The sequence below is a fragment of the Syngnathus typhle genome, linkage group LG7 (genome assembly GCF_033458585.1).
Source record: "Syngnathus typhle isolate RoL2023-S1 ecotype Sweden linkage group LG7, RoL_Styp_1.0, whole genome shotgun sequence".
Lineage (NCBI taxonomy): Eukaryota > Metazoa > Chordata > Actinopteri > Syngnathiformes > Syngnathidae > Syngnathus > Syngnathus typhle.
The window spans coordinates 18,372,134-18,400,130 of NC_083744.1; the positions used below are offsets into that span (position 1 = coordinate 18,372,134).

General features: G+C 52.5%; 1 protein-coding gene across 3 annotated transcripts; it reads right to left on the reverse strand.

The window, feature by feature from the left end:
* Positions 1-2: 2 nt before the first annotated feature.
* cadps2 (Ca++-dependent secretion activator 2) lies at positions 3-27,994 on the reverse strand. 3 transcript variants are annotated; one of them, XM_061283460.1, is made up of 27 exons: positions 27,284-27,994; positions 25,098-25,211; positions 23,613-23,969; positions 23,457-23,537; positions 23,144-23,374; positions 22,955-23,076; positions 22,717-22,828; positions 22,507-22,646; positions 20,897-20,963; positions 20,701-20,809; positions 20,433-20,621; positions 17,931-18,067; positions 15,102-15,289; positions 12,795-12,896; positions 12,424-12,487; positions 12,104-12,316; positions 11,018-11,174; positions 9,473-9,614; positions 8,518-8,673; positions 8,293-8,440; positions 7,645-7,662; positions 6,717-6,788; positions 6,482-6,565; positions 6,351-6,383; positions 4,388-4,495; positions 1,780-1,884; positions 3-1,676 (listed from the first exon to the last, which is right to left on the reverse strand). In XM_061283460.1, the coding sequence occupies exons 1-27, from the start codon at positions 27,668-27,670 to the stop codon at positions 1,503-1,505; spliced, it is 3,810 nt and encodes a 1,269-aa protein (XP_061139444.1). In that variant the 5' UTR covers positions 27,671-27,994; the 3' UTR covers positions 3-1,502. The 3 variants fall into 3 exon arrangements, with proteins under 3 accessions (XP_061139444.1, XP_061139443.1, XP_061139445.1); XM_061283459.1 differs by having other exon boundaries at positions 6,717-6,791; positions 27,284-27,993; XM_061283461.1 differs by lacking the exon at positions 6,351-6,383 and having other exon boundaries at positions 6,717-6,791; positions 27,284-27,993.
* Positions 27,995-27,997: the final 3 nt, after the last annotated feature.

Here is a 27,997-nt window from a genome sequence, read left to right on the forward strand (position 1 = left end):
CCTTTCGACATCACGGCTTTCAACACGCTTTTATTGGACAGTATACGTGACATATCAATACATTTGTCCTTCTTTGGATCACAACAAGCACACGTGAGCACAGCTTCAAGAACAATTCAAAACATTCAAATAATAATCCCCCCCCCCAAAATACAAATACATTCAATGTTTCTCCATTCGTTCAATTTACTCCATTAAGTACGAGACCCCCCAAAAAAGATGCATTTTGCGATCCACGCAATCGTCCACAAGGGGGCGCGATCCAGAGGTCACCCTGCTGAGGAGTCTTGGTTGGCCTGGGAGCCTCTGGTTTAGCTGCTGCCATTTTGGTTAGCAACCGAGAGCTCAGAGGCCCCGGGCCGGCACTGAACGAGGGCGTCTACTCGAGGGAGGAGTTCCTTCTTGCCTTTACTTTTGTCCATTTTTTCAAGCGGAAGGGTTGGATTCCATGTTGGTTCACAAGTCAAGTGGGAGGTGCCTATTTGAGGGGAGCCATTCATTTGTTGCTTCGTCCGAAAGGTTGCTGCCGTTTTGGTTCGCAACACACATCCGTACCAATGGACGTGTGCGTCGTCATCGATTCGAGGGAGGCGCTCACAAGTTGGCCCCGAGGGAAGCTTTTCGCTGTTGTCTTCCGGTTCAGTCGTCAACTGCTGCTCTTCCATTGGAGCGAGATTGTCATGCGGGCCGGCCGGCGAGCGAGCGAGCGTGTCGTTTTGAGGGAGCCGTTGATCTGCTCATGTGGACCATTCGACTCCTCCGAGAGACTGCTTGGCGCTGCTGTTGAAGTTTGGCACCACTTCAAATTGGCTCCAACTCGTCCGTCCGTGTGCGTGTGTGTGCGGCAATTGTTGCGCTTGGCTCAATTTGAGGGAGGTGTTCATTTCTTCCAGCCTCTGACAAGGCCACTTGCTTCAATTGTCAACTGCTTAGAAATATTTATTGACGGGCACGCATTCATTTTGCTCAAGTTTGGGAAAAGAAATATTTTCATATACCCACAGTGGATATGAAAAGTCTACACACCCCTGTATAAATGACATTTTCTTTGGGTGTATATTTAAAAAGAGACAAATGATTAGCAAACGATGAATGTGACTTTTAACCCTGGATATGAAAAGTCTACACACCCCTGTATAAATGACATTTTCTTTGGGTGTATATTTAAAAAGAGACAAATGATTAGCAAACGATAAATGTGACTTTTAACCCATACAACTGAAAAAAAACTGCAGCTGCGCAAGTGTACACACCCTTGGAACCGGCCATACGACATGATAAACGGGAGTGGGCACGCCAAATCCCTTCCTCGGCTGTCCTTGACATTTATGGTGGCGGTTTGAAAGAGATTCGTCTGGTTATTATTTTGTATGTCACTAAAAGCTCACATTTGAAGAGAATTGACGCCCGCATTAGCATTAGCCTCACTCAAGAAGCCGGCTCAGCTTTTTTTGGCACTAACTTGACGCTGGAAGTTGGAGGCCTTGCGACGACCGCAAGCTTCAGTCGTCGTCCTGGTCGCTGTCCCGCATGCTGACCCCGCCGTCCAGGGCGTCTCCTGCCTTGACGGCCAGCGTGGCCTCCTCCACCGTCAGTCGGTTGTACACCGTCACGTAGCTTTTGCCGTTGAGCGTGCCATCCGCCACGCCCTGGAGACGGAAGTCTCGGTAGCCCTTCTGCGGGTTTGGACAAAAGAAGAGGAGGGCGCCGCTCGGTCGGCTCTGTTTCTTTAGATCCATCAAGGAGAAACGTGAACCGTGAGAAGATGAGCTGGCTTACCTTGACCATCTTGATGAGGCTCTTGAGCTGGTACACGTGCAGCTGAAGGTCCAGTCGATCCTCCAACCACACGCACACGGCTTTCGTGGACACGCTGTACCATTGCTGTGCACGTCAAAAAAAAGAGAAAAACGTGAGGGACTGCCACGGACGTTTCTTTCTGGCTTTTCACTTGAGAAGAATCCGGTTGATCAAAACAAAAGGGCTCACGCTTGGTTGGTTCGAGAGCATTTTGGGGCAATCCTGACCAGGCAAAAGAAAGGTCAAGGAGACCCAAAATGGGAACTCTCATTGTGAAGCAGGAAGCGAGCTTCCCTTCCGGGTCGGGCCGGAGCACTCGCTTGAGGTCAAGTTGTGAGAAGTTCACTTGTCACGGCAGAGTGGCTACCAAAAAGGAAAAAAAAACGTCTTTTCTTGACGAGAGCTCGGAGGCGGCCATCTTCTTGACTTGCTCAGGATCAAAGGCTCATCGGACCGCCGAACGACGTTCCACGCTTGTCTTCTAACCGGCGTCCCTCAAAAGCGCTCCACGGCGCCGTCTGAAGTTCACGGCTGCTTTTCTTCTCCTCCGCCGCCGCGCAGACACGTGGCCTCGCCTCACCTGAAGAGCGCGCTGCACTTGCAATGGCGCTTTCCATTCAGCGTGCGGGAGATTGCCGTGACCCTGCGCTGACCCCAAATATTCCGACGCGCTTGAAGAGGCTGTAGCCGCCTGCTCTTCTAATTAATTTCCACTGCGGCGGAAGAAAAACAGCCCAGAGGTTATTTAACGCCTTGCACAAAAGCTCTGACGTTTGGGGGGGGGGGGGGGGGTGGGGGAGGGCGCCTCGCCAATACTTGATTCCTTCCTGTGACTTCAACAAAATTTTGAATTCTTTGAATAAACTCATCAAGTGATTGACGGCAGTCAGAGAAGAAAGGCACAATGTTGCCTCCAAAGTCTTTCAACTTTGCACCTGTTGAATTCTACACAGTGACCCTTTGCTTTTCGTCGCCATGGAGACGACGAGACCGATGGAGGTTTTGTTTCTCAATGGACCACCTCGCTGTCCTTGAATGGCAAATTCAAATGTTTCAAAAGTGTCAAACTTTGCACGGTCGTAGTTGCGGAGCCGTGCACTGGCTGAGACTGGCCGTCGGCTTTAAGTTGACAAAAAAGTGTTTGCTAAGCTAATGCTACAAATGCTAACCAACTTCTCGCCATCCTCGTTGCCTTCGCTTGAATGGCGAGGGCTCGCCAAAACAGCCACCTCAAGGGGAACTGATGAAAGTTTTCGATTGGATGCCGGTAGGCGGCAGATAAATAAACCAAGTCTTTTATGAACGAGCGGGCGGGCGGGCGAGCGAGCGGCAGGCTGGAACAATTGTGTTGTGTCAAAACGCCAGCATGTGTCAATGTGTTGAAATTGTATCATTACATTGACACCGGAGGGGGGGGGGGGGGGGGCTTCTTTTTTCTCCCCCAGTTATTTCTGACAGCAACACTACCCCCCCCCTCCCTCCCTCGCCCTTCTAATCAGCAGACACCCACCCACCCACCATCTGCTTTCACTGTGCTCCTCTAATTTGCTCAATTAAGGAGCTCCTCCATCCTCCATTTGCGCGCCGGCGTTAACGAGGCGTGCGCGCGTGTGCGCACGTGCCGTCATCTTCATCGCGCTCATCATCTTCATCCAGGCGAACGCCAAAGGACTGGACAGATGAGACAAACGCACGTGGCGGGCGTCTTGTCCAGGCGCATCATATCGTGTTCTTTCCTCTCCCAGTGATAATACGTCCGACTCGACGCACCTCTTCAAAGCAGGGGGGGGGAGGAAAGAAAGAAAGAAAGAAAGAAAGAAAGAAAGACAGAAAGAAAGACAGACAGACAGACAGACAGACAGACAGAAAGACAGAAAGACAGAAAGACAGAAAGAAAGAAAGAAAGGCAGGGGTGAAGCGGACGTCCAGCCGTCAGAAACGAGCGTCGGCACTCGGAAATGGAGAGAGCCGGACGCAGTAAGTGCAGTACGGAGACGGCAGACGGCCCGGCCCGCCCGGCCGCCATCAGCTGCGCGCCAAATGGATCTCCTTCGGCCTACCGCACGCATGGAGATGATGGTGTGCTTCATTATCTTCATTGTGCCGGCTCAAGATGGCCGCCAGCCGGCAAGAGGGTTAGCCCAGACGGGTCGGGAGGGAGGCCCGCTCCTTGCTACCGAGCGTGACTGCACGCCAACGGGGCCCATTAGGTGGACCCCCCCCCCCACTCCCCGCACGCAAATAGCGGCAGTCAACCGTGCCGCGCCGGCGCTAATGCGCGCCGCCCGCCGAGCTCGGCCCCATCGAGCGGCGAGCCGTGTTTGACGACTCTTTGCTGAAATATTTTGGATGCGCTGCTGTGCCGCTAGACAAAGCAACAGGGCGGCGGCGGCGGCGGCGCCATATTTCGAACGCTGGCAGACGCCCGCCGAGCAAAGCCAGGCATCCGCAAAAGCGCAAAGTCAAAACCAAAGCAAACATTGTCGTGTGCAAAAGACAAAGAATGGCTCGACTCTCTTTTGGGGAGCGGCTCCGTCTTTTTTTGTTACCACGGCAACCGGCAGAAGAAGAAGAAGAGGCGACTCACGTCAAAGATTCTTTCGATGCACAGCTCGTCGCCGATGCGCTCACGGAGGATGTCCTGGTTCTGCCGGACGAAGGTGACGTAGGCGTCGGCCAGGTCCGTGCCCGATTTCTGTGGAAATTGAAAATTGTTTTGATCTTTTGGGTTTTTTTCTGGAACTTTCCGGGGCTGCTTCTTGGCTCCAATGGCCAATTTGCGCTTTTTCCTACATCCTCGCGGGTCCACCAAATTGGATGTCAATCAAGCAAACTGGGGGCGGAGCAAAATTGGCTTTTTCATGTACTTAATGTCGTTTAACAAGCATTAACACGAACCAAAGACCTGATGCTTGGGGCCTGCCTGCCTGCATGCTGACACACACACACACACACACACACACACTCCCCAGTGCAATCCTCATTCACACTCTAGTTGTCAGGGGAGATTACAAGTGTAATGCCTTTTGTAATCGCTTTGACATCTTTCACAGTGTGCGTCGCCCTCGGGGGTTGGGGGGGGTGGGGGATTGGCTGAGGCCAACCCCTAACCCTACCCGCCCCCCCCCCCCCCCCCCATGTACGAGACAAACACGCAAAGCGCTGGAGTCAAAAGGCGCCGTGGTCAAGCACGACACCGGCGACGTGGTGTCACCGTTCGGGATGAGTGACGGCGAAAGACAGGGAGCGAGGCGACAGCGCGCCGGCTGCCGCTCACTCGGGCGTTTGTAATCCAGACGGACCAGCGGGCGGGAAAAAGAGGTTAAAGTGAGGTCACGTGACCGCAGGCGCATCTGCGACTCTGACAAGCGCCTGTGCGTCAAAGCCGAGGCGTCAAAGACGATATCAAAGTCTTCCGTGTTAGATGGACGTAAGCCGCCACGCTAATCCCCACGCCGACCGAGAGCATTCGTGAGAATGTCGTTGAAAATGCGGCCCGACGACTCGGCCGAGAAACCCGACGCTCAGGTATGCGCGCGCACGCAAAAAGTACACGCCACGGCACGATAACAGCTTATCAAGCGCGTCATCCGAGACGTTCGATCTGCCCCCGAGGCCGAGTCGCAGTCTTGTCTTGTCGCGCCGACAAAGCCGAGCCACGGCGACGAGCAGCGGCCTTTGCGCACGTTGGGCTCGCGTGCAGCGTCTTCTAACTTGTCACTATCCAATTCTCATCAGAGCGCAGGCCGTTCGGAGCGGCAAAAGGCGGTGGGAACGAGCGTGGAAAGGACGCCGTCCGTCCGTCCGTCCGTCCGTCCGTCCGTCCGTCTTCTCCCCCGGCAGCTGAGCCGCCTCAGGTTGCGGCCGCACAAAAGAACGGCACCCGCGGTGCGGGTTACATTGTAATTTCACAGGAAGTCTGCACGGGAACCTGAGAACAAAATGGACGACGGGGGCTGGCTGGCTGGGGGATTAAGGGGGGGGGGGGGGGGGATCAAGTCGGCTGGTTAATCATACGTGGCTCACCTGGCCGCCAATTAACGCCAGCAAGCGCTTGACTGTTGCGCTTTGAGCGAATGAAAATAAGAATCCCGATTTAACAGGCAACTAGCTGACATCTGGAGCCCGGCTACGCATTTTGCGGTTGCGGCGGGCGCGCACAAAAGGAACGAGCGGCCGACGCAAGCACCTTTTCTTTCGAATCCAGGCTTCAAACTCGCCCGCCCTCTTCCTTCCTTCCTTCCTTCCTTCCTTCCTTCATATCCATCTGGCTCTCAATTTTGGACTTTTAGTTTTCATTTCAGCCCAATGATCAATAATAAAAGGGATACTCGCCACGAAGAAGTAATGAGTGAACATTTGTGCGCAGCGGTTGGCCGTCTCGGAGCGAGCTGAAGAAAGTGAAAGCGAGCCTTAGACATCAACAAATGCTTTTACCATGACTTATCTTGTCCTCCACTATTAACTTGACTTGTAGCTTCTTTTAAAACCACAATCAACCATGTGCAATTGGATCTATCTGTGACAACACACAAATGAATCAAACTTACGGGAACTTCCACGTATTTGGCAGCTGCTTTCACCTTGAGAGGAGGAAGAAGAAGAAGAAGAGGAGGAGGAGGAGGAGTGTGCAAAAAAGAATAAAAGCCTCCAGCTGACGCGGGCGTGTATGCGTACTGACCGTAAAGGACAGGATGGAGGACAGCAAAGTTCCTTCGTCGTATCTCGACAGCTTGGACAGAACCGCGTCCAACACCGCACCCAACTACACCCGTGCAAAAAACACGACATCATAGTAGTTCAACATATACAGAGATGTAAATACATACATAATATACATTTATATATAAATATACACACACACACCCCTTTTGTGATCAAATTGAAATAACTCTACAAAACAAGTTGGCTGTCACCTTGGCTACGAGTGCAGAGATCATGTCCTGGAAGGCGTCGTCGATGAGCACGTCGATTTTGGAGTGATAGTGCTGCTGATGCGAAGAGAGTAGAGCCATTCACTTGGATGCCATTCCATTTTTTCGAAAGGTAGCGCCCGCCGGCCGCATTGATTGGAATGGCAAGAATGAAAGGCTTTTTGCATCCTCCTTTCAATTTCTTGCTCCTTCCTCCCGCAAAATGATTTCGAGTGGACTTTTGGGTCCACCGTATGAAAAGGTGCCGGCCCGAGTTGTGTCGAGGTAGCTGACGGACTCGGATCACACGTGGCACAGTGGAATGCCAAGGCTCGCTTCTTGTGCGCCAGCCACGCACGGTCGGAGCCGGCCGGCAAGTACCAAAAGCGCGCCGCATATTCAATTAATTCGCCAATTCACGTCCACTTTAGCGCTTTAAAAAAAAAAAAAAACATTCATGCCACCTTTTCCCTGGCGGGGGAGGGAGGTTGGGGGGGTACCCTGCTGAATGGCGCCACAATGGCCTTTCAGACAGCCCATAAAGAGACCCCAAATTAAAAAATGCCAATCACCAAAGCGGGAGGATGGCTGACAAATTGAGGGTCCGCTGAGGTCGCTAGCCCTTTTTATTTTTTTTTAAAGCCCCCCCCACCCCACCCCATTCTTAAGCACAAAATGTGGGGACCTCCTCCAACACGGCTCTTCATTCACCGCTTGAAATGTCAGCAAACATTTGCCGCATGCAAACAAACACAATGCGGCTCAGCCGCCGGCGCTCCAATTTGAATTGGCTCGAAATGAGCCTTCAAAGCGTAAGACAGTGTCTAAAACGAAAACAATGGCTTTGGCGCTTTCCTCAATTCTTCCAAATCAACACCAACACCAAACGCTTGTTTGCTTTCAAAGACAAAAAAGAAAGAATGTGCTTTACCCATTGCGTGTCCGTCGTCTGAGGGGTGGAAAGAAAAGAAAAACATGTTAAGCTATTTTCCACATTGCTACATATGCACTATATATCTAGAGATGCATTTCTTTCTTTCTTCTCAATTTCTAGCTCTGACAGGCTGAGGGGAAGCGATGGGGGGGAAAAAGGGGTCGCGTTTGGAGCATTTTCGCCGTCAAGGCTGCCGGGCCAGGCCGGGCCGGCAGCCAATCAGGCGTTGAGGTGTCGGGCTGAAAGGCTCCCCTTTGGTTTCAGCAGCTGATGCCAGCGTTTGACCCCAACGAGGCTTCTAGCAAACAAGATGGCGTGGCTGATTCTTTGGCCACCTGCCAACAAGGTTTTGCTTCAACCGCTAGTTTCTTGTGTTTAAAGAAATTCCCCGTATCTTAGGAAGTGTGCATGCTTGCGGCAAAACGACTCGACGACTTTTAGAGGTTATTTCTTGCCGTGACAAAATTGGCTGAATTTAAAACGAAAATTTCAATTGAAATGAAAAAAATTCTGGATGCAATTTCTTTATTGGGCGATGATTTGAATGAGACCAATTGATTCTTCTTTTTTTTTTTAGGTAGCTTACTTCTCAGGACATTTTTTCAAATTGAGCCTGCGTTTAAGAAAAGTTTCCGGCCGGCTTACCTCCTGGCCAGTGTCCAGCGCGCAGAGCTCAGGGCAGCGCCTCTTGGAGTCAGCCACGACGTTCAACATGGTGCAGGCGCACAGCGGCACGCGCAGCTCCGTCCACTTGCTGACTTTCTGCAGTTGGGCGTCAAAGGCGCTTTTGGTCCTGCACACGAGCACGGGCGCTCATCAAGCACGAGTCGGGCGGCTCCCGCACGGATGGGCCGGGCGGCCTTTGGCCACCTCTTGACGCAGGCCTCGGTCATGTCGCTGGCCATCAGCTTGAGTCTCCGCTGCAGGTGCTCGGCGAAGGCGGGCTCGGGCCAGTCCAGCTCCAGCGCCAACATCTGCAGCGCGTTGAGCTTCCAGAAGAGATCCTCCGACGTGGCCGAGCCGTTCCTGCAACGTTGCCACAATATCGTTGACTCATTTTGAAAGGAGACTTACCTTTATTGTCTTTATTTGATGACATTGTTTCTTTTCTCGTGTTTTGCTGAGAAGTTCAACAAGCGTTTGAACGTAAACCGCACGGACACTTTCAATTCCGCTTCTAGAGGAAGAGATTGGCCTTTCCATCCGTCCATCCATCTTTTTCTCATTTGGCCTTTAAAAGACCAGCACCCCAACAAGTGGCAGCGGCGCGGAGGCCCCCTCATGTCTAATTAGTGAGGCTCTCTGAAGCCCCCCCCCCCCCCCCCCCCCCACCGGCTCCCTCACCCCCAGGGGGGTTAGGGCCGATCCCACTCACCCGTCCGTCTGTGCTCGCTAATGAAGTGCCAGCTTGTTTTTTTTTTTTTTGCTGGTGGCTCTTTGCAGCTTTCTCGAAGCGCAAAGTGTGGTCTGAGCAGGTTTTTTTTTTTTTTGCCTTTCCACAAAAACACACCCAGGGAGCCCCGAGTGGCATATCGCCACCCGCCGACGGACTCGTCGTTCAAGTGAGCAGGACGTTAATCATGCCGTAACCGAGGTAATCGGACAGAGTTCCGTTGCCGAGCTGTCGGGCAAAAAAAGTGTGTGTCGCTTCCCGGCGTCTTCGATTGTTGCCACAAAGGAGGCGGAGCGGCAGGAACCCGCTCACGGCGTTCCGGTCATAGACGGACGGCGGCGATCCGAGCTCAACTACTTTGCTTTTCCGGTTTTCATCCAGACCTATCCATCCATCCATCCATCCATCCATCCATCCAAGGTCAAAGCTTACTTGACGGAATGCCAGGTCTCCTGCTGGAAGCCGCGGTGGACGGACTGCGCGATGGACGACTCCATCAGGTCCACGTAGCGCACCACCAGAGGGACGAAGGCGTCCTGGAGGTGCTTGTGGAAGGGCCCGTCGCACAGCTGGGCTACAATGCGCAAACACAACCATCATTACAATTGTTTTCTTTTTACAATTGCTTCTTTTCAATCCAACTCATCCACTACGGAACGGTTGTTTTTACATTTCTCGTTCTCGCCGTCGTCGTGTTGGATTTTCCACGAGGTCGCTCGGACTCGCCATTCAAATGTGGAAAAATGTCATGGCGGCGGCGGCAGCCATCGTGGGCCTTCCCTCGCGTCCTCCGTGAATTCACGGCGACAGTAACCACGTTCTCCCGTCTCGGCGGGCTTCATTAGTCGCCGCGTGATTAACACTCGCCTTTTTGGCGCCCCTCGAGGAACGACAGCAAGAGACCCCCCCCCCCCCCTGCCATCCATCTGTCAATGCCAACAAGTGAGCATTTCCAAAGGAACACTCGAGTGGGACACGTTAGCTCAAGTCAGGCATTTGGAGAACCCTGACAAGTTCCAAAAACAAAAGTTTTTCAAAAAGAACAATTTGATGTGGGATATTAACTCATTCAGTGCCATTGACGGTTATAGAATCAATAAGAAACGATTCTGACCGACATGGCAGAGAAAGTCACAAACTGGAACAAATCCGACGGAAAAATGCTGACCGACTCGGAACGCAAGAAGATCGAAAGAAAAGGCAAAAGTTTCAAAAGTGTGTGCGTGATGAGCGCATCCAAATAAAAAAGCTGGAGTGGCCAGCGCAAATAGAATGGAAATAAAAAAGTGAAGTGGTTTGACTCGACGCTGACCCCCCCCCCAGCGCACACTTTCTTGGCTCTCCCATTGTGTCCCTCCCCCCCCTTCCCTCCCTCGCCGTCACTGCCGCCAACGCCAAACAAGTGAGCATTTATTTGTAAAGTGTGCGAAAAGCGCGGCATCTTGTCAAGGTTTGACACGTTGCGGCGACGCCTTTGCAAGGCTGGCCAAGTGGCGGGCGGGGGGGGGCGGGGGAGCGAGCGAACGAACGGGCGGCCTTCTTCTCTTCTTTCCTTGCCTTTCGCGTAATTAGCGCCCACAATGGCACGCGCAAAAATCAACACGTCGGCGCCGACGCCAAGATCTTTTGTTTCGCCTAGCGCCCTTGGGACCGTGCCGCATTATCATGGCGGCGGCGGCGGCGGCGCTCACAAAGCCCGCCGCCAACAATGGCCGCCGCCGCCGCCTCCGCCGCGTCGGGACCTTGAGCCGAAAAACATCAACAACGGCAAAAAGCCTTTTGGTTTGCCGATCGACTCGCTGGCTCCTCCAAAGTGTCGCCGTCTTACTTTCAACTTCAATTAGTTGAAGTCAAACCACATCCCAAAACAAGAAAAGGTCCAAAGTAGTAGCAAATACAACCGGGTAGAACAAACGATGCTTTTCCCAAAAACAAAGGAGTTTAGAAAATCAGAAAGACAAAAGTGGTAGTTCTCACCATCGGCGGCGAGGAAGCCGTTGAGGAGCTGGAAGAGCGGAAAGCTGCTCCACGAATCCACGGGCTGCGCCTCCAGAGCCAAGCCCAGGTCCAGGCGGTACAGCGCCAGGAAGTGCTCGGCGTGCTCGCGCATCAGCTCGGGCCACGGCGAAAACGCCTGACGAACAAATACCTGCACGTAAGCTCCAAATTTGTTGTTTGAAGGCAAAACGTCGGCGCCGGCGACTACAAAATGGCCGCTTCGCAGCAAAACGGCCGAGTTCCCCTTTCTCGTTTTTTTTCTCCGACACTTGGCGGCCGCCGGCGTAGCGAGGTGGCTCGCCGGTTCCGCGCGGCCGCTTTTGTGGTGGAGAAAAAAAAAAAAAAAAGTGCAACCGGCCTTGAAAGGCGGCGAGGACGAAGAGGCAGCTGGGGTCAGAATGAAAAAGCCTTGCCGGCTCGCTACGCCGTGGCCTTGCGGGAGGGACTTCCCGTCGGGCCTTGCGGAAAAAAAGCCCGGCGCACTTTAGAGCTTCTTCAAAGCTGAAGAATGCCGCAAACGGCGATGAGGGCCACTCGAAGCGCTGTGGCCGCCGGGAAGCCAGAAAAAACAACAACAACAACAAACGTACCTCTCGTCCCTTTCAGCAGCACAAAGAAAACAAGACACAATCAACATTGTTGACTTTTGATTGACAGCACCGAGCGTTTCAACAGCTGCTTTGAAGCCATTTCATTGGCTGACATTTGGAAGGAAGAAAAACAATATATATACAAAAGAGCGGCGGCAAAAGGAAGAAAAACAAGGTGCAATGGGTTGCCGCCGCCTCAACATCTGCTGTTGCTCTCTTTTCCGCGCGCAAAGCATCAAGTGGGCGTCGCTGGTTTGCGTTTGAGCAGAAAGTTGGCAAAAGATACGGAAATTCATTTGGACGGCAAATTGGAATGGGAACCTTTCAATTCGTCTTTCAGAAATGAGGAATCTGCCCCCTCTGGAGCAAAATCTTTGGAACGCCCATTTCAATCCGAAAGAATGAAAAAGGAAGGATTATTTGAAAGAATCCAAATGATACAATGGGACGTAAAAATGTTCGAAAAGAGGGCAACCTCGGCGTGATGTTCGTCGTTCTGCTGCAGGACCTCGACGACCAGCTCGGCCAGACGCACGGCGTCCTCCAGCCGCCTGGCCCCGCCGGCCTTCCAGTTGGCAAAGTCCAGCAGCTGGCCGTAGTTGACGGCCGCCGCCTTCTCCAGGCAGCGCCGCAGCACCTCCTTCATCTCCTCGCTGCCGAGCGGCGTGCTCACGTCCTTCATCAGAACCTGCCGCGCGGCACAAACATTGGCGGTCACGCCCACATCCGCCAACTATCAACGACAACGTTTTGACGAAAAGATCCGGGCGGGCAAACGAGGGTCCAGCGTCTTACCCTCTCAAGCAGGGAGAGCGTGGCCTTGAGCGCGCCATCTGGTCGCCCGAAAGGGAAGCAGTACCTGCGTGCACAAACAAAAACGGCGCAGACGCGGATGCAGGCGGGCCGACGGACGGACGGACGGACGGACAGACGGACGGTTGCAACAGATGGCGGCGGCGGCGGCGCTAATTACGCTGAGAAAGAACAAGAGCAACAACAAGAAGCGCTTTCTCTTTTCTCCCCCTTTTTCTCACCTCCTTCATTGACAAGTGAACAAACAACTCAAGTGCCCCCCCCTAGGTGACCTTGGAGGTTAAAGAAGGCCCCCCAGCCCAACCCCACCTGTTAATTTGGGCACTTTGTTAGCAAAAGTGTTTTGTGCTTACCGAAAGTGCGTGATGTGGTTGTCCAGAAGGCGCATGAGGCGAGCCCTGACAGCCTGGAACTGCTCCTTCTCCTCCAGCGTCACCGTCCCCGTCCCGTCGGGCCTTCATGCAATCCATACAATTCGATGATTATCAGCCACTTCCAAAAATGAGCCATTGCGCATTTTGCAGCTTCTCAGCTAAAACCTTGGACGTCAACAGTCTGCTTTTTTGCTTCATCATTTTTTTCTTTTGGTTTTTTATTATTTTTATCTTATTATTATCATTATTATTATATATATACTTTATATTATTATATACTAGTATATATACTTTATTTTTTCTTGAACTTTTTTTCTTTTCATTTTTCAGCTTCTCGGCTAAATCCTTGGACGATAAGTCTGCTTATTATTATTATAGACTATATTTTATATATTATATCCTTTTTTTTTTTTCTCTCTTTGAATTGTGCCACCGCGTTGCTAATTGAACTCGTTGCGCCAAAATTGCGCCTTCCCAAAGTCGCTGCTAAATGCTAACGTGAAAAAAAAAAAAAAAAAAGAAAGAAAAAAACATGCATTGAAGCCCTCAAACAAAACTAAACGAATTATTTGAACAGCAGCAAAGCGTTTCCAGCGGAAGCCGACCTCTTCCATCTTGAGGTCAGAGAAAACACGTACAAATGGCAGCCGGCTTCTTTTCTTTGCTGCTCTCAAAAGACAGAAAGGAAGAAAAGGAGAAGAATGGGAGGAGAAGGTGAGGGAACGGCAACGGCGGCAACCTTGACTCGACTGCCGTCTGAAAGTGAAGAATTAACCTCTGGCGAGAAGCAATCAGCTACCGCTCTCGCGCTTGCTGAAAACCGGCCCAAAAGTGCAGAACAACAAGAAGGCTCGGCTCGGCTCGGCTCGGCTCGGCTCGGCTCCTCTTTTGTTTTTGGCCAAGGCCATTACAATGTCCAACGCCGGCCATCTCACACGAGTCGTATTTGGAGCGTGAAGGGCATTTTTTACTGGGCATTGATTTGACACGCCGACGTTGACCCTCGACCCCGTGGACGTTAAAGGTCGGCTTGACCTCAGAACGCTGGTGAACATTTCAACGGGCGTCTGCACGTACGCGTGCACAAAATGGCTGCACAAAGTGGACGAATCCCAATTTGAATGCAGCTTTTCCGAGGGAGACGCGGGTCTCCGCGGGAACGCTTTGCACCTCACTCAGTCTTCCGTGACGCTTTCTCATAACAAGTGTCGGAACATGACATGTTGGATTTGTCAAGGTGTTGCCTTGATGGATTTTGGGGATTTTGGATTCTAATGCAAAGTATCCTGGCAGCGTGTCCAAATGTGCGGCCTTCACGGGCGGGCAGGCGGGCGGGCGTCCAATCAAGCCAAGATGGTTCTTGCTGTGGTCACGAGCGCTACATGTGCGCTCCCGTTAGCGCTCTCACAATTGGGGGGGGGGGGGGGGTGGAGTCATGTAAGGGGGTGTTGCTTGTAAGTGGGCTGCGACAGCTTGCTGCGCTTCAGACACATTGTTGCTGCTAAATGAAGCAAGCGAGCTGCCAAGGCTGCGGCGAGGGGGGGGACTAATACAATAAGGAAGGAGGGGTGGCCTGCCCGCCTAGCTTCTTCTTCTTCTTGTTTGTGTGTTTGCACTCCACGCGGCTCAAGTGTAAATGATAAGGAGCCTATCTGCCTCAGGGACGACAAGCCCCGCACCCCTCCCAGGAAGTCCGGGATGGGGGGGGGGGGGGGAGAAATAGGTGAAAACGTTCCAACTGTCACTTCGGTGATGATGTCATGAAATGAAAAAGGATTTCTCCGCTTCTCCCTTTTTCAGGCAAATCAGAGCGGGAGGGAGGCCAAAGCATTCCTCCGGAGGTGACGGAAGCGCCACCTCGGCCTACCGCGCTCGTGTCGCAACGGGAGCTGTTGCCATGGTGACGTGGCTGGCTCAACCAAACACGGGCTTTAACCAAACAGCAGCAAAGTACCCAGGTAGCTGTCCATCAAATATCAAGCCCCGCCCCTCCCCCACTGAAGCGTCATGAAGTTTTTTGTCTTTTCCCAGCCACGCCCGGCGGGAGGGCGGGAGGGAGGCTGAATGAGCAGCCATTACTCAAGCGACAGCTCCAGCTGACAAAAAGCCAGCTCGGCTAAACACACGTCTCCATTAGGCGGCCGGAGGAGCTAATCATTGGCGGCTAATTGCCTCAATGAGTGAACAAAGAGAAAATGCAGAGGTATGTTGACAGACGGCGAGCGGGTCACAGCAGTGTGGCTTGCGCATTTGCTACTCGGGCCGCAAAAAGTGTCACCGCCGTACCGGTTGCCGTGCACGTGCGAGGCGCAGAAGGCGTAGCTGTAGTGAAGCAGCGTGGGGTCCACCAGCGTGTTGTTCTCAGACAAGTCCATCAGCTCCTTCAGGTAGCTCAGGTGGCGCTGGCAGCCGCCCACGCCGTAGCGAGCGCAGTACTCGTCCAGAACAAACACCTGGCCCGGACTCAACCAACCCTGACCACAAGAATCACAGCAGTCAGGAACGCGGCGGCGACACTTGAAGCAAATGAGCGCCTTTCCCATCCTTTAGGCATGTGGGCAAAATACGAGCCGTTGCCATGGGAGACGTTATTTCCCAAAGCACGCACGCACGCACGCACGCACGCACGTTCAAGGACCGACGAGCGTCAACATTTTGACTGCAGCTTCGGAAAGCATCGATCGATGGGCAAATGAATTCAGAGCTATTTTCAGTCAATCAACCAATAAATGAATGACATTCAAAAGAAGGAATCAATATTTCTCCCCTTCATGCAAGATGACTGTGTCGAAGAGGAAACAACATTTGCAAATATCCACTTTTGCTTTGGAAAACAACATTTGGAGCCACCAAAAGCAGCACCAGCACCGCACCCATGGTAGCAAAGTCACGACGAGTTGATGGTCAGGCTCCGCCCCTGCCGGCGCGTCTTTCTTTTGCCGCCTTGTCATTGACGCAAGATGCCGGCCCCTTCCCACAAAACAACCAGAGAAACGCCGTCGCCCGTGAACAAGTGACCAAAGGCCGCCGGCAACTCCTTTGGGTTTTGCGAGATCTGGCCAGATGGCGGCGACCAATAGGAAGAGGCGAGAGAGCGCGCACCCCATGGGGGGGGTTGCCGCGTGGAAAGGTTTGCAGCGGCCAAGCGTGTCCCTTCCAAAGACGCTTGTTGAGGCTGAATTGAGCGCCACCCCGGGACCCGACACCAATCCCAGCCTCTTGTTAACAGATGTCCGCCGTTGGGTTCTGCAGCACAAAGCCCGCTGGCGCCCGCAACCGGCCCGAGAGAAAGGAAGGAGGAGAAAAGACGCCTCTAATTGCGGCCGGGCCGCCAGGTAGACGGACGTGAAAGAGGAGCAGATGTCACTGCAAGGCGGGAGGGAGGAAGGAGGGAAGAAAGGAAGGGAGGAAAGCAAGGAGGAAAGCAAGAAAGAAAGAAAGGATAGCAGGTCTCCGAAACGCTCGGCACGCAGCCCTCTCCAGCTGCAAATTCTTCTGACAAGGTTGGCAACGAGTATTCAAATTGTTGTTTATCTCGACTGAAAAGGGAAAAGTTATCCCCCCCCCCCCTAATTTCTACCTCGCCGTCCTTCGAACCCAGCAAAGATTCAAGTACGACAGGTGCTTGAATAGCGCCACTCGACGCCCGAGTGAGCTTGGGCTCCGCTTGCCTGCCAAAAGGTCACAAAGTGCTTGACGGGCGCACAAAAGCGAGCGAGGTCGCTGTGAAAAACACACAAATAAGCAGCGGTAAGTACAAGGAACGCAATAACACCTCAAGGACGTTAGCGCGGAAGGCGAGTGAGCAGCGAAAAAAAAAAAAAAAAAAAAGAAAAAAAAACGCGCTTTTCAAACAAGCCCGAGAAAGACATTTTGCGCACCTGGGTCACAAGCAGACACAATTTTGCGCCTTGACATTTCCAATTCATCGACATAGAATCAAGTCTCTACTTTGATCATCGATTCATTGTGGGAATGCCTTCTGCCACGCAAACGGCAAAACTTCAGCCGGCAGCGGAGCGTTTAAGTTTCTTCCATTTCTTGCATTTGTCACCTTTGCTAAGCGTTAGCATCTGAAGGCTCTTTCATTCCGAGACCGGGTTGAACCGGATCCGTTCCGCGTCGGCTCGGCCCCAAAACCAGAGTCGGCAAAAGCTGTCGGATGACAAAGGAGGGGCGCGCGCTCTCTGTCTCTCTCTCTCTCTCTCTCTCGCTCGCGACGGGAAGCTGGCTTCCGCCTTTGAAAATATTTACCCGGTGGCAATCTCGCCATCAGCAGGAGGCCGCGCTTTGGCATGATGACGGGCGCTTTGGCGTGCCTTTCTCGCCGTAATGCAGGCCACGGATGCATACGCACGCACGCGCAGCGCTTTCCGCCCGCCCGCCAATTAGACCAGCGAAAAAATCAGACGCAGACGCAAGTGGGACTCTCAGATCTTGGCGACAAACGCATTCCATCAAATGGATGCAAAAAGGCCCGCAAAGGCCCGTGCACTAAAAAAAAAAAAAAAATCTTCAGCTGGAATTTTGTTGTTAATGGGCCATTTCAAACGGTGGTGCAATTTGTGGGTGAGGGATCAAATTGCACCTCTTTGTCACATATTTGCTCATTTGATTGGACTATTTTTGAGCACCAAAAGAGGCTGCTTGTTGGCAAAAGGTCCTTTTCTGAGGCACCAATTAAAAGTAAGCCCCAAAATTCTTCAAATGCTCCAAATGTGTCAAAAGCAGATGTGGCAAGTGAAACGAGGCGTCAAAGCGCTTTTGGCGGCGTTGTGGGTGGGATTGCGTCTGATTGTTTGCTTTGACACAACCCCCCCCCCCCATTGCGAGCACCCCCCCCCCGCATGGCCATGAGGCTCATGTTCCTACGCGGAAAGTATTGATTAGAACAAATGCCCCCCGCCGAGACGCAAGGAGAAGAACAAGAGCCCACAAAGACGGCAAGTCTAGTCTAAGGCATCCTTCCAGAACCATTTTGCCTCATTAGGTGGCTCACTTGTTAAGTGTGCGGCCAAATAAAAAAATCTAATGGCTAAATAAAGTGCAGGCGACAAAAAAATCCAATCGAATCGAATCAAATGGAGGGCGCACAAGTTTGGCTTTGTTGCATACCAGGCAGGAGAAGGAATCGTTCATGCGGTGCCGCAGCGTTTGCTTCTGCAAAATGCCAAAGAGGCGCGTGTGATCCAAACGGCACGGAGACGCCGACACCAGCTCCTCCACGCCCTGACGCTCGCACGGATCCGGACCTGCAAAAAGACAAAAAAAAAAAAAAAAAGATTTCAGACGCACGTGGATGCAATTTTCCTTTGGTTTCCCAAAATCAACATTTGCAAAATCAAAGTGTAAAAAGGCAAATCGGGAATGCGCAACAATGTTTGTTCTGCTCTAGAAAAAAGAATTTGGGGGGGAAAAGTGGCTTCCAACTTATGCTGAAATTTGTTCATCAAATAAATATCAGTCATAAGAATGCACTCTAGCAAAAAGTACATATTTCTGCCCTTGTAAAGCAACATTTGCTAAATAAATTGAAGCCCGAAAGTATCTCATGAAATGATTATTTGGGGAATTTGAGTTACATTTCTTCCTTGAAATGAGCTCAAAGGAAGTAACGAACCAGATGCAGAAAGTTTTTTTTTTTTTTTTCCAAGCTCAGGCACAAAGAAGACTGCAGTGGAAAGCAAAAAGGCACCGCCGTGCAAAAAGAGTGAGCGCACACTCGTGCTTTCATTTGCGACGCTGCCATTTTTGTGTCTTTCTCAAAAAAAAGAAGAGGACGACGACGAAAAAGAGGGGGAAGCGCCCGCCAGACATTCCCCCCCCCCCCCACACACACACACACTGCTGCCTTTTCACCCCGCGCGGCACACACACACACACACACACACGTCTTTGCGACTTTTGTCCTGTGCGGGAGAAAAGACAGCAAAAGTGAAATTTCCACAATCAGCTACTCATCTGCTTTCTTCTTCCGCCGTTGCCTGGAGTCAGGGTCAATTCCGATGTAGGTCACTTTGCTTTCTTAATGGCCCTCAACACATTTCAATAAAAAATGGACAACATTTTGACTTGAATCATTTGTAAATTGATGTCGGATGGAAAAATGGACTTTTTCTAATTTCGCTTTTTTCCACTTATGTCAAAATAAAAGAAATCAAAAGAGATTTTGGATGAAATATTGCATACTTTCTGCCAAAGCTATTTTATGCAATGATTTTTCGTTTGAACATTAAAAAAAGAGCTTTTACTCTGACTGATATATATTTTTTCTTTCAAAAAAGAAAAACAAGATGAATTTAAAAGCAAATTTAAAAAAATCATTGCTGATTTGGTCAAATGAGAAGAATTAAGACACACAAATCCAATTTTGCTCCAAATCCATTTTGACAATGTGTTTTGACATCCATTGACCCTTTTGGGTTTTTTTTGCGAATCGCGCCGCCCTCGGAAAGCGTCGCTGAGACGACGGCCTCGCCGGCATCTTTTGTCCGGCGGGAAAGAAAAAGACAACAAAAGTGCGCTTGGCGCAATTGTCGCCTTTTTCTCGCCCCGCCTTTTCCATTTCCGATGTAGGTCGCTTTTACGCGGCCGTTTGCAATTTCCCAGAAAAGGCGCAAGACAAAGAAATATGGATGGGTGCTGATGACAAACAAAGCGAGGGGGGGCGAGGGGCCCGCTATTGATTGATACCGCTCATGCCTGTCAAGTCCAACTTTCAGCTATTATTGCGTGCGGAGGGGTGGGGGGGGGTGTCCTGGCCCAGATGGCGCCTTTCGGCCCATATTGTCTGCCGCTTTCCGCACGTCGGCGCCGTTCGCCAAGAACAATTAAAGTGGGACGGACGCAACTCCGGGCTATGGCAAGGTCAAAGTCTTAGCAAGTTATTGATTAGCGCCCGACGGCTTATGATTACCTCGGCCAAGCTCAAGGCGGAGGAGGGGGGAGGAGGAGGCGGGAGGCTTTTCCTGCAGACAACTTTGGCCAGGAAGAACATTCACAATTCTCTACTGCCGGATTGCCTTGAGGAGAGAATTAAATAACTAATACGTTTAAACTAAATGAATAAATACATTTAAAAAAGGTCCTTTTTTTTTGCTCCTTGAATTTCTTTTTGGTTTGCCAAGATTTTGCTTTTTTTTTTTCATTTTAAGCGCAAAAGAAAAAGCGTCTGAAAGGACGCAAGGTTGCGCCGCTCGTCCCTCCCTCCCTCCAAAGTCCGTTTGAATGTCGCATGCGGGTGACTGGGCCAAAACGCGCAAAACTTGCAAAAGCTCGGTCGGGAGCTTCGACTTTGCGGCTGACTGACTGACGAATATGAAAGGTGTCAGAAAGACTAGCGAGCGAGCGAGCGAGCGAGCGAGCGCGGAGGCGTGACGCTTGGTTTTAGTCTCTCCGTCTGCGGTCGTCACGGCGACGGTCACATCCATGTGACAGGCGGCGGCCCAGGCCGAGGGCGGCTCATCGACCGCGTGCGACCTTTCGCTTACAGGTGCGGCGGCGAGACGGACGCAGATGAGGAGCGACGGCTGAAAAGTTTGAGCGGCGGGCGCAGCTGCTAAACCACACCAAGGGGGGGTGGGGTGGGGGGGGCTGCTTTATTTCCACTGCACTTACTGATGGGCGAGGAGGGCGTGTCGGCTTTGCGGCGGTTGGCGTGGGGGGGCGGGGCCGGCTTGTAGGACTGCCCGGTGGCCCGGCACAGGGCCTGCACCCACAGCAGCCGGTCCTGCTCGTCGTCGCAGGCGAACACCAGCAGGTCGCCCTCGCGCAACATGTTGAAGAAGACGGCGCCGCCCTGTAGGCCTGGCGGCAGACAACAAGAGAGCCGCTTTGTTTTTGGACCATTCAGGGCTTTCGGCGATTGGACAGCTGCGCCGCTGACCCGGCTGAGGCCGGCAGTAGTCGACGGTGTAGCCCTCCAGCTGCATCAGCTCCTGAGGCTCGGGCTTCTTCTCGCGGTAGCTGCACATGGCGAAGGTGTACTGGCTCACCTGCGGGAGCACAAGTGGGCCCCGTGGCCTCGGCCAAAGTCCGGCTTGTGCGTGCGTGCGTGCGTGCGTGCGTGCGTGGGCTCTTACCTGGACCAGAACAAAGTATCTCCTTTTCCAGCGTTTCCACACGCGATGTCCCAGCGCGTACAAGTAGCTACGAGGGAGGGAGGGCGCGAGGTTACTTTTCACACACACACACACGAGCTAACTTGGCATCGTTACAAAAGAACATTCTGAAAAGAACTTGCATTTCCGCTCTTCCCACGCTGAAATGATTTCAACACGACAAATGGGCAACCTTGCAGAGCGAGCGAGCGAGCGATTCTTCTGATTTTGTTGCTTACGGCCGTTGGCAACGTGAGATGAAGTAGCAGGTAAAAAAGGCTTTTGAATTGCCTCTTGAAATGATTGATGAACATTGATGAATTGGAAGAGGTTTTAAAAACAAGACTTCTTGACTTGGGGAAACTAGGCACAAATCTTCGATTTTGCGACCAATCCGAACGTCTTGGAAAATATCTCAATGTCATTTTTTGTGCGAAAACAACCTTCCAGTGCAAACATTAATCTGGCATGCAAGACTTTGAAACGATGCGCATTGACTTCATTTCAAGCTCGAGTATTTTCCGCGCATTTGCGACGTGCCGTCAACGTTGACGCCGAAACCGGCGCTCGGCGCCAAAAGTCAATCCAATAAGGAGAAAAAGAAAAGAAAGGCATCAAAGCCACAAGCGGCTCGGCGCGGCGCGGCGACTGTTCAGCCGCACCGCGCAAACCCGGCGAGCGCTTTCTCACGGCTGCTGTCAAAGAGCAAAATAAAGGAATATTAAAAAAAGGTCAACCGGACGCAGCCAATCCGGCAGCCGAGCGAGCGAGCCCGTCCGTCCGGGTGTGTCTTTTTCTTTGACTTTTGTATCGCCAGAGTGACGAGGAAGCCGACACAAGCGCCCGGAAGGAAGAAATAGAAGGACGGCAGGCAGGCAGGTAGGTGACTGACAGCTTGACAAATTGGATTGAAGCAGCAAAAAACCCAAAACAAAAAGAACACGGCTTTTATCGCAACCTGCATCCATTACGTCTGGAAATAGACAGATTGCGGGGGAAAAAGGCGATAATTGCCTCCATCTGCACATTTGCCATTTGAGTTCTTAAGAAGCCACCTGGGAAGCAGTCGTATCAACTTTCCGTCGTCATGGCAACTAAGGACGTCCAAGGCCCCTGCTCGCTCGCTCGCTCATGCTTCGGTTCAGGTTTCAAAACGATGTCTTGCTGTCACCTTGTGGCCAATACGTTGTACAGCCAAACTTTTAACAAAAACAATACTATTGGAATATTCAATAACATTTACTAGTGGAGCTCAAATATGTTGTCAACAAAATGCATAATTAACCAGCGAAAATAGGCTTAAACATACACTGTTAAATATAATATCAGCAATAATAATGATTATTGATGATATAATATTATATCCTGTATAAATAAACACATTATAAAGATATTAAATAGAATATAGAATATTAAATTAAAAAAAATAATACGAAATTACAAGATGTGTTGAGTTCAATTTAAATATGAAATTTGTTTTGAGGCTCCTGTGATTGACAGGCGATTTGGACCGCGTCCGCCACTTCCGTTTTGCGCCAGCTGGGGGCGATGTTCGCCCACGACGATTAAAAGAAGTGCACCGACTGACTCACCCGCTGTGCTTCATGTTGGGCGGCTTGTCCATGCGCACGGCCAGTTTGATCTTCAGTTCCGCGTCCTGGCTGTTCTTGGGGACTTGCATGGGCTGGAAGTAGGCCTGCTTGGGCCCGTTGGCAGTGGGCTTGAGGAGCACCTGAAAGGGAAGCGGTCACCCACGAGTCGCCGCTTCGCCAGCCAAGGTCCACAAGTGGGGGGGGACTCACTCGGCCTAGCTCCTTGTCTTCCAGGGCCAGAACGCCGGTGATCTCCGTGAAGAGTTTGACTTTAACGCAGGGCAGCGGGTGCGTGGTGACAAAGTCGCCCTGCGTGGCCCACCTCCAACACACGAACCACAGAAAACGACAACTTGAGCATTTCCAAGTGAAGAGATGGCGGGGGAAATACTGGCGACACGTAAGGTGCGCCACCAGGGGGCTGCGCAAGCAAGCAAGTTGAGCTCACTGAGGTCTGGAGGCTTCGGCTTGGTCCGTCTGCAGCTTCTCGCCTCCTTCCACTTCCATGGTGCAGTAGACGATCCTGTTGGGAGCCAGCGACCTCAGACCCTGCACCTCCACGATCACCACCTGGACCAAAGACCAAAGGGATGGCAAAAGCGCTCACTCGGAGAATGGCTTTTTCCGGCTGGCCCACCTCCAGCGCGAAGGACAGCGAGACGTCGGCCTTGGACAGGACGTCCACGTCGTCGCCCAGGTCCAGGAAGGTGCTGCCGGCGGAGGAGCGCTTGAGCTTCTGCTTGAAGTCGGCTCCTCCTTTGGACACGGGGAGACTCTCCAGGTTGGCCATCAGCAGGTTGACGGAGGAGCGCAGCTCTTCCACGTAGAGTTGGACGTCGCCCGACGCCAGCTCGGGGCACCGCCTCTCCTGCGGGACCGACAGACGGATGGACGGACGGACGGACGGGTTAGCGCCGGGAGTTGCACCACGAGTTTTGAGAGCTTCCCACCTGGGCGATTCGCTCCACCAGCTGCAATCGTCCGTCCAACTCTCGGCGGATCTGCGCCGCTTGCTCGTCCGCGTTGTCCAGCTGCGAGAAGGGTGCAAGACAATTGGGACCAAAGAAACGGACGGCGAGGTTGCTCAATTTGCCACCCATTCCCACCTGGCAGGCGTTGTAGAGCAGCTGGTGCTCAAATTTGCTCACTCCCAACACCAGGCGGAACATCTCGTAGAGCTGCTCCTTGCTGAGGATGAGCTCGGCGGCGGCGGCGGCAGCGCCGAGATGCGGACGCTGGCCCCCCTGCCGCCGCCAGGCGTCCTCGTCGCCGCCGCCGCCGCCGTAGATGGCGTCGTACTTGGCCAACCAGGAGCTCAGCACCGTCTCTTTGCTCAGGCCGTCCATTTCAGGGAGGCTGCGCACGCGCCGCTCGATGTTCTTCTTGAACACCTCGCGGAAGTCGTTGGCCGAGCAGCTGCCGCTCTGGACCATGCGGGACACGCGCTCGCTCTTCAGGAAGCCCTGACACACACACACACACACACACACAAGGCGTGCACTTTTCAACTGTCACCAGGTAGACGATCCTGTCACTCCCTAGTGGCTGAAAGTGGAATTACACCCCAAATTGAGTTCCAACTGCATAAAAAACAAAATCCGGGACCGCAAACCTGCAATGGAGTTGTTGATTTCCTCTCTTTCTTTTTAATGTCGACAGTAGACTTGAAATAAATCGTTTATAAATTAAATGAATTAAGACTACCGTTTTTTCCCATGTATAATGCGCCCCCATGTATAATACGCACCCTAAAATGTCATGTTGATGCTGGAAAAAAGCCTGTACCCATGTATATTACGCACCCAAATTTTGACTCCTACTTAAGTCCGTAAATGTAAAATTATTTCAGAAAAAAGATAATGTTTGGGAACAACCGGATGTTATGTACATGGAAAAAAACGGTGAATTCTCGCAAGATAAGCATTTTTCCTTTCTTTTGCTCCACCAAAATACATTTTTATTTTCACTGTCATCATTCTTGTCTTATGACAACTTTTGCTAGACGTACAATTTTGCGAAAAAAAAAAAAAAAAAAAAAAACTCTCTTTGTAATCTTTCAATCATTTTGCATTCTCCTGCTAAGATGTGACAGAGTTGGGCTCCGCGTGACTCTCATTTGTGATGAAGAAGAGAGCGGCGGGACGCCTCGCACCCCTTTCCCGCTGCTCCTTTTAATTGCCCTTTTAAAATCCCACTCAATTATTTAGACGGCAGCCGAGTTAGGGAGCAAATTAAAAGGGACGCTAACGCTAAGCGCTAGCATCCTTCTCCTTGGCGACTCGGGGCCGCTTTTGCACACTGCCGGAAAACTCCGACAACACGTCGACGAGGGCAAACAAGATGACAAGCTGGAGAAACTCAAGAGTGTGAGAGCGAGCGAGCGACAGAGAGAGGGAGAGAGAGAGAGAGAGAGAGAGAGAGGGAGGGAGGGAGGGAGGCGGATGCCCGCCGGGCGCGGCAAATGTCAAGCACCCCAAGTGCTGGCTGGACTCCTGCCGCCATGCAACAGTCAATTAACACTATGGCACCCGCGACTTCCGCGGGCAAATATCACCACCGGGGGACTTTGCAATAGGCGGGTTGGCGCCTACCTCACAGTAGCTCCTGACGGCGTTGCAGAAGGCTTCGTCGGCTGCGATCTGCGTCTCGCCGTTGAGGAAGGCCTGAAAACGCTCCCTGGCCGCTTGCAGCTGCTGCTTGTGTACCTGAGGACATAGCCAGCAAGTTGGCCACGGCGCCAGGTTAGCGCCAGATGAGCCACGGCGCCAGGTTAGCGGGGGCAGCAAAAAGCAGCTTGAGCAGTGAGGTGTTGTTGTTTTTACAAATTGATTTTGTCATGTCGGCGAGCTAAACGTCGGCCTCGCCGCTGCCGCGCCGCGTTTATGAACGTGAGCGTGGCATGCATCGCGTGATGCTATTCCGCCACAGGAGGGATGGAGGCATTTTGAAACCAAACAAAAATATTCCCCACAAGTGGAGAGCGGCCATTTCCTGCTATTGTTCCTTCCTGCCTCCAGACCAGGAAAGGTTTGCTGACTTTGGCCAAGGATGGTGAGAAGGAAAAAAAAAAAAAAGGAAAAGAAACAGCAGCCGTCAACGTGATCTGAAGGAAATACAAGGCGAAAGTTGTCATCACACTAACCACAACACCAAACAAACTGTCTGCCTTTGTTGATTTGGACACATCCAGAAAAGTCGCCAAGAGCGGCTTTCCTTTGAACACCGTTTACTAACCGGGAGGCGGAGCCGCATCCTCAGCGGGAGTATCGTTCGCCCCCCCCCCATCGTAAACTCGTGCATGTGAGTTGGTGGGCGTCGTTTTATCAGCAAAAAGCAGAAGCGGCTGCGCCAAAGCCCCAAGACAATGTTCCTCCGACACCAATGCGCCATGCACGTTCTATATGGAGCGGCTCATATAATGAGCAGCCTGGCATGGCCTGGACTAGACCAGAGCAAATGAAAGTGACAGATGCTCAATTTGACAAGTCAACTTCAAGTAAGCGCAAGCGGCCCAACGATTGTGAAAATCCTTTGATGGCTATAGCTCAATGGCGACTTTCCAGAAAGGCAAACGCTAGCCGTCGACAGAGCGCGGCGACACCCTGCCGGCCGCCAAAGGTTTGGACTCATCGACACGGCCCACTAAATGAACAGGCACAGTTCTTTGCCTTTCGGGTAAGCACCATCCCAAGAACACGTCGACGAGCGTTACGATGGTCACAACGGACTGACTGTCGCGTGACATCCGGGGCAAAAGGGTCTTGATATTTACAAAGGAAAGTGCAGCAAATCCATCCATGGCCTACATTTTGCGTAGTGAGGAACACTTGCTTTTCGAGTTGGCCGAGATGGCGGCGCCTGACGCGCATCCATTTGAAAGCAAAGTCGAGGCCGACCGAGCGAAGTCTAAACGGTGCCGGCCAGACAACTTTGCCTCTTGCTCACGTTTGCTGAGGCGACTGGCATCGAGCCGAGCCGAGCCGAGCTGCGCCGCGGGTTGCCCGGCGGGTCCAGGACCCGCGCCGCACGGCGCCCACATTCTATCCAGAAGCAGCTTTCCTCCCTCCCTCCCTCCCTCCCGCTGGGTCAAGCGTCCGTCCGTCTGTCTGTAAATTGAACTGCCTAGAAAGACTCCCCCCAAAAGGCGCCGTATACGGCTCGCAGGCAGCGTGAGAGGCTGATTAACGGCGTCCGAGCCATAACACGGCGGCTTCTTTGCCGTCCGGCCCGACCGACTGCAGGTGGCGAGCGAGCGCTGTTTGCGTGGTGGGGGAAACCACAAGTACGTGCAACAAGTCCACAAAAAAGTCGACCCCCCCCAGCCCCTCAGAAACTAAAACCTCATTTTTGTTTGTTTGTTTTTGTTCAGACTTTTGATATCCAGCATATTAGGCGACAGCCATTTTTTCGTCTGCTAGTAAACTTCAGATGCTGGGGATGAATTGGTTGCTAGTTGCCAAGCTGCTTAACGTGCTAAAGTATTGCCACCATGGAGCGTTTATACAAGTCGAAGAGAAAAGAAAAAACGGTGGCTGTTATGTGAAGTCACTGTAACTCGGACAACATTTCGAACCATTTGGGTTCATTTCAAAGTGGGATGAAGGAGCTTTCTGCACGAAAAGCACGCATGGGTGAAAGAAACGTCCGCCGTTGACTTGCTACGTGCACGTAACAAAGTTGTGTCCAAAAAAAGAATAATTCTGGGGAGGTTCGGTAGGCGCAGGCGGCGGGCTCGCAAGACCGACCGACCTACCGACCGACCTACCGACCGACTCACCTTCTGCTGCCGGCGGGCCATGTCGGTGGGCTGCTTGGCGTTGAACGGGTAAGCGACGCATCGCAGCACGAACACGTAGATCTGCAATTGCACTTTGTGCTCCTCTTCCTCCCGCTGCACTCGCTCGCCTTCTCGCCTCTCCTCCTCTTCACCTGTGGAGCCGCCTCGAAGGTTCTGGTGGGCGCTGTGCCCGTCTCCGGGGGAGGCGGCGGCGGCGGCGGCGGCGGCGGCGGCGGCGGCAGCGGGCTGTCCCTGCCGGCTGCCGTCCGCCCGACTCTCGGCGCCCGGCTTGAGCGAGACGGAACCGTCTGCTTTGGTGGCGGGCTCCCGGGCAACTTCCGGGTCGGATTCCCCGCCGGTGTCGTCGCTGGAGGACGGGTCCAGCATGGCCGCTCCGCTGCGTCGTCAAGTCTCAGCGGGACGCGAGTGTTGTTTTTCGCGGACTTTCGTGCTTCTTTGCTTACTTGAGTCGGCGTGACGTGACGTGGCGTTACGCCGTGGCGCGCTCGTCCGTCGGTCGGTCGGTCGGTCGAGGTACGTCGCGAGGCAGCCGGTAAGAAGTGGCCTGCTTCGAACGGAAAACGCTTCGACTCCGTTGCGTGGAAGTTTCGGTTTGGTCGCTTCTCCTCGTCCGCGCAGTGTCGGAATGGAGGCGCGTGCACGCCAGGCCAGGCCACGCCGACGCACAGGTGTGCAACCTGTGGCTGGAGACAT

What these genes read in the sequence shown, in the direction of transcription:
- cadps2 (XM_061283459.1), bottom strand. Translation starts at nt 27,670, where the DNA reads ATGCTGGACCCGTCCTCCAGCGACGACACCGGCGGGGAATCCGACCCG. An exon ending in CGCTGTCCTTCGCGCTGGAG is followed by an intron (nt 23,077 to 23,143) that starts GTGGGCCAGCCG and finishes TCTTTGGTCCAG; the next exon opens with GTGGTGATCGTGGAGGTGCA. An exon ending in AACCACATCACGCACTTTCG is followed by an intron (nt 12,488 to 12,794) that starts GTAAGCACAAAA and finishes TTGTGCACGCAG; the next exon opens with GTACTGCTTCCCTTTCGGGC.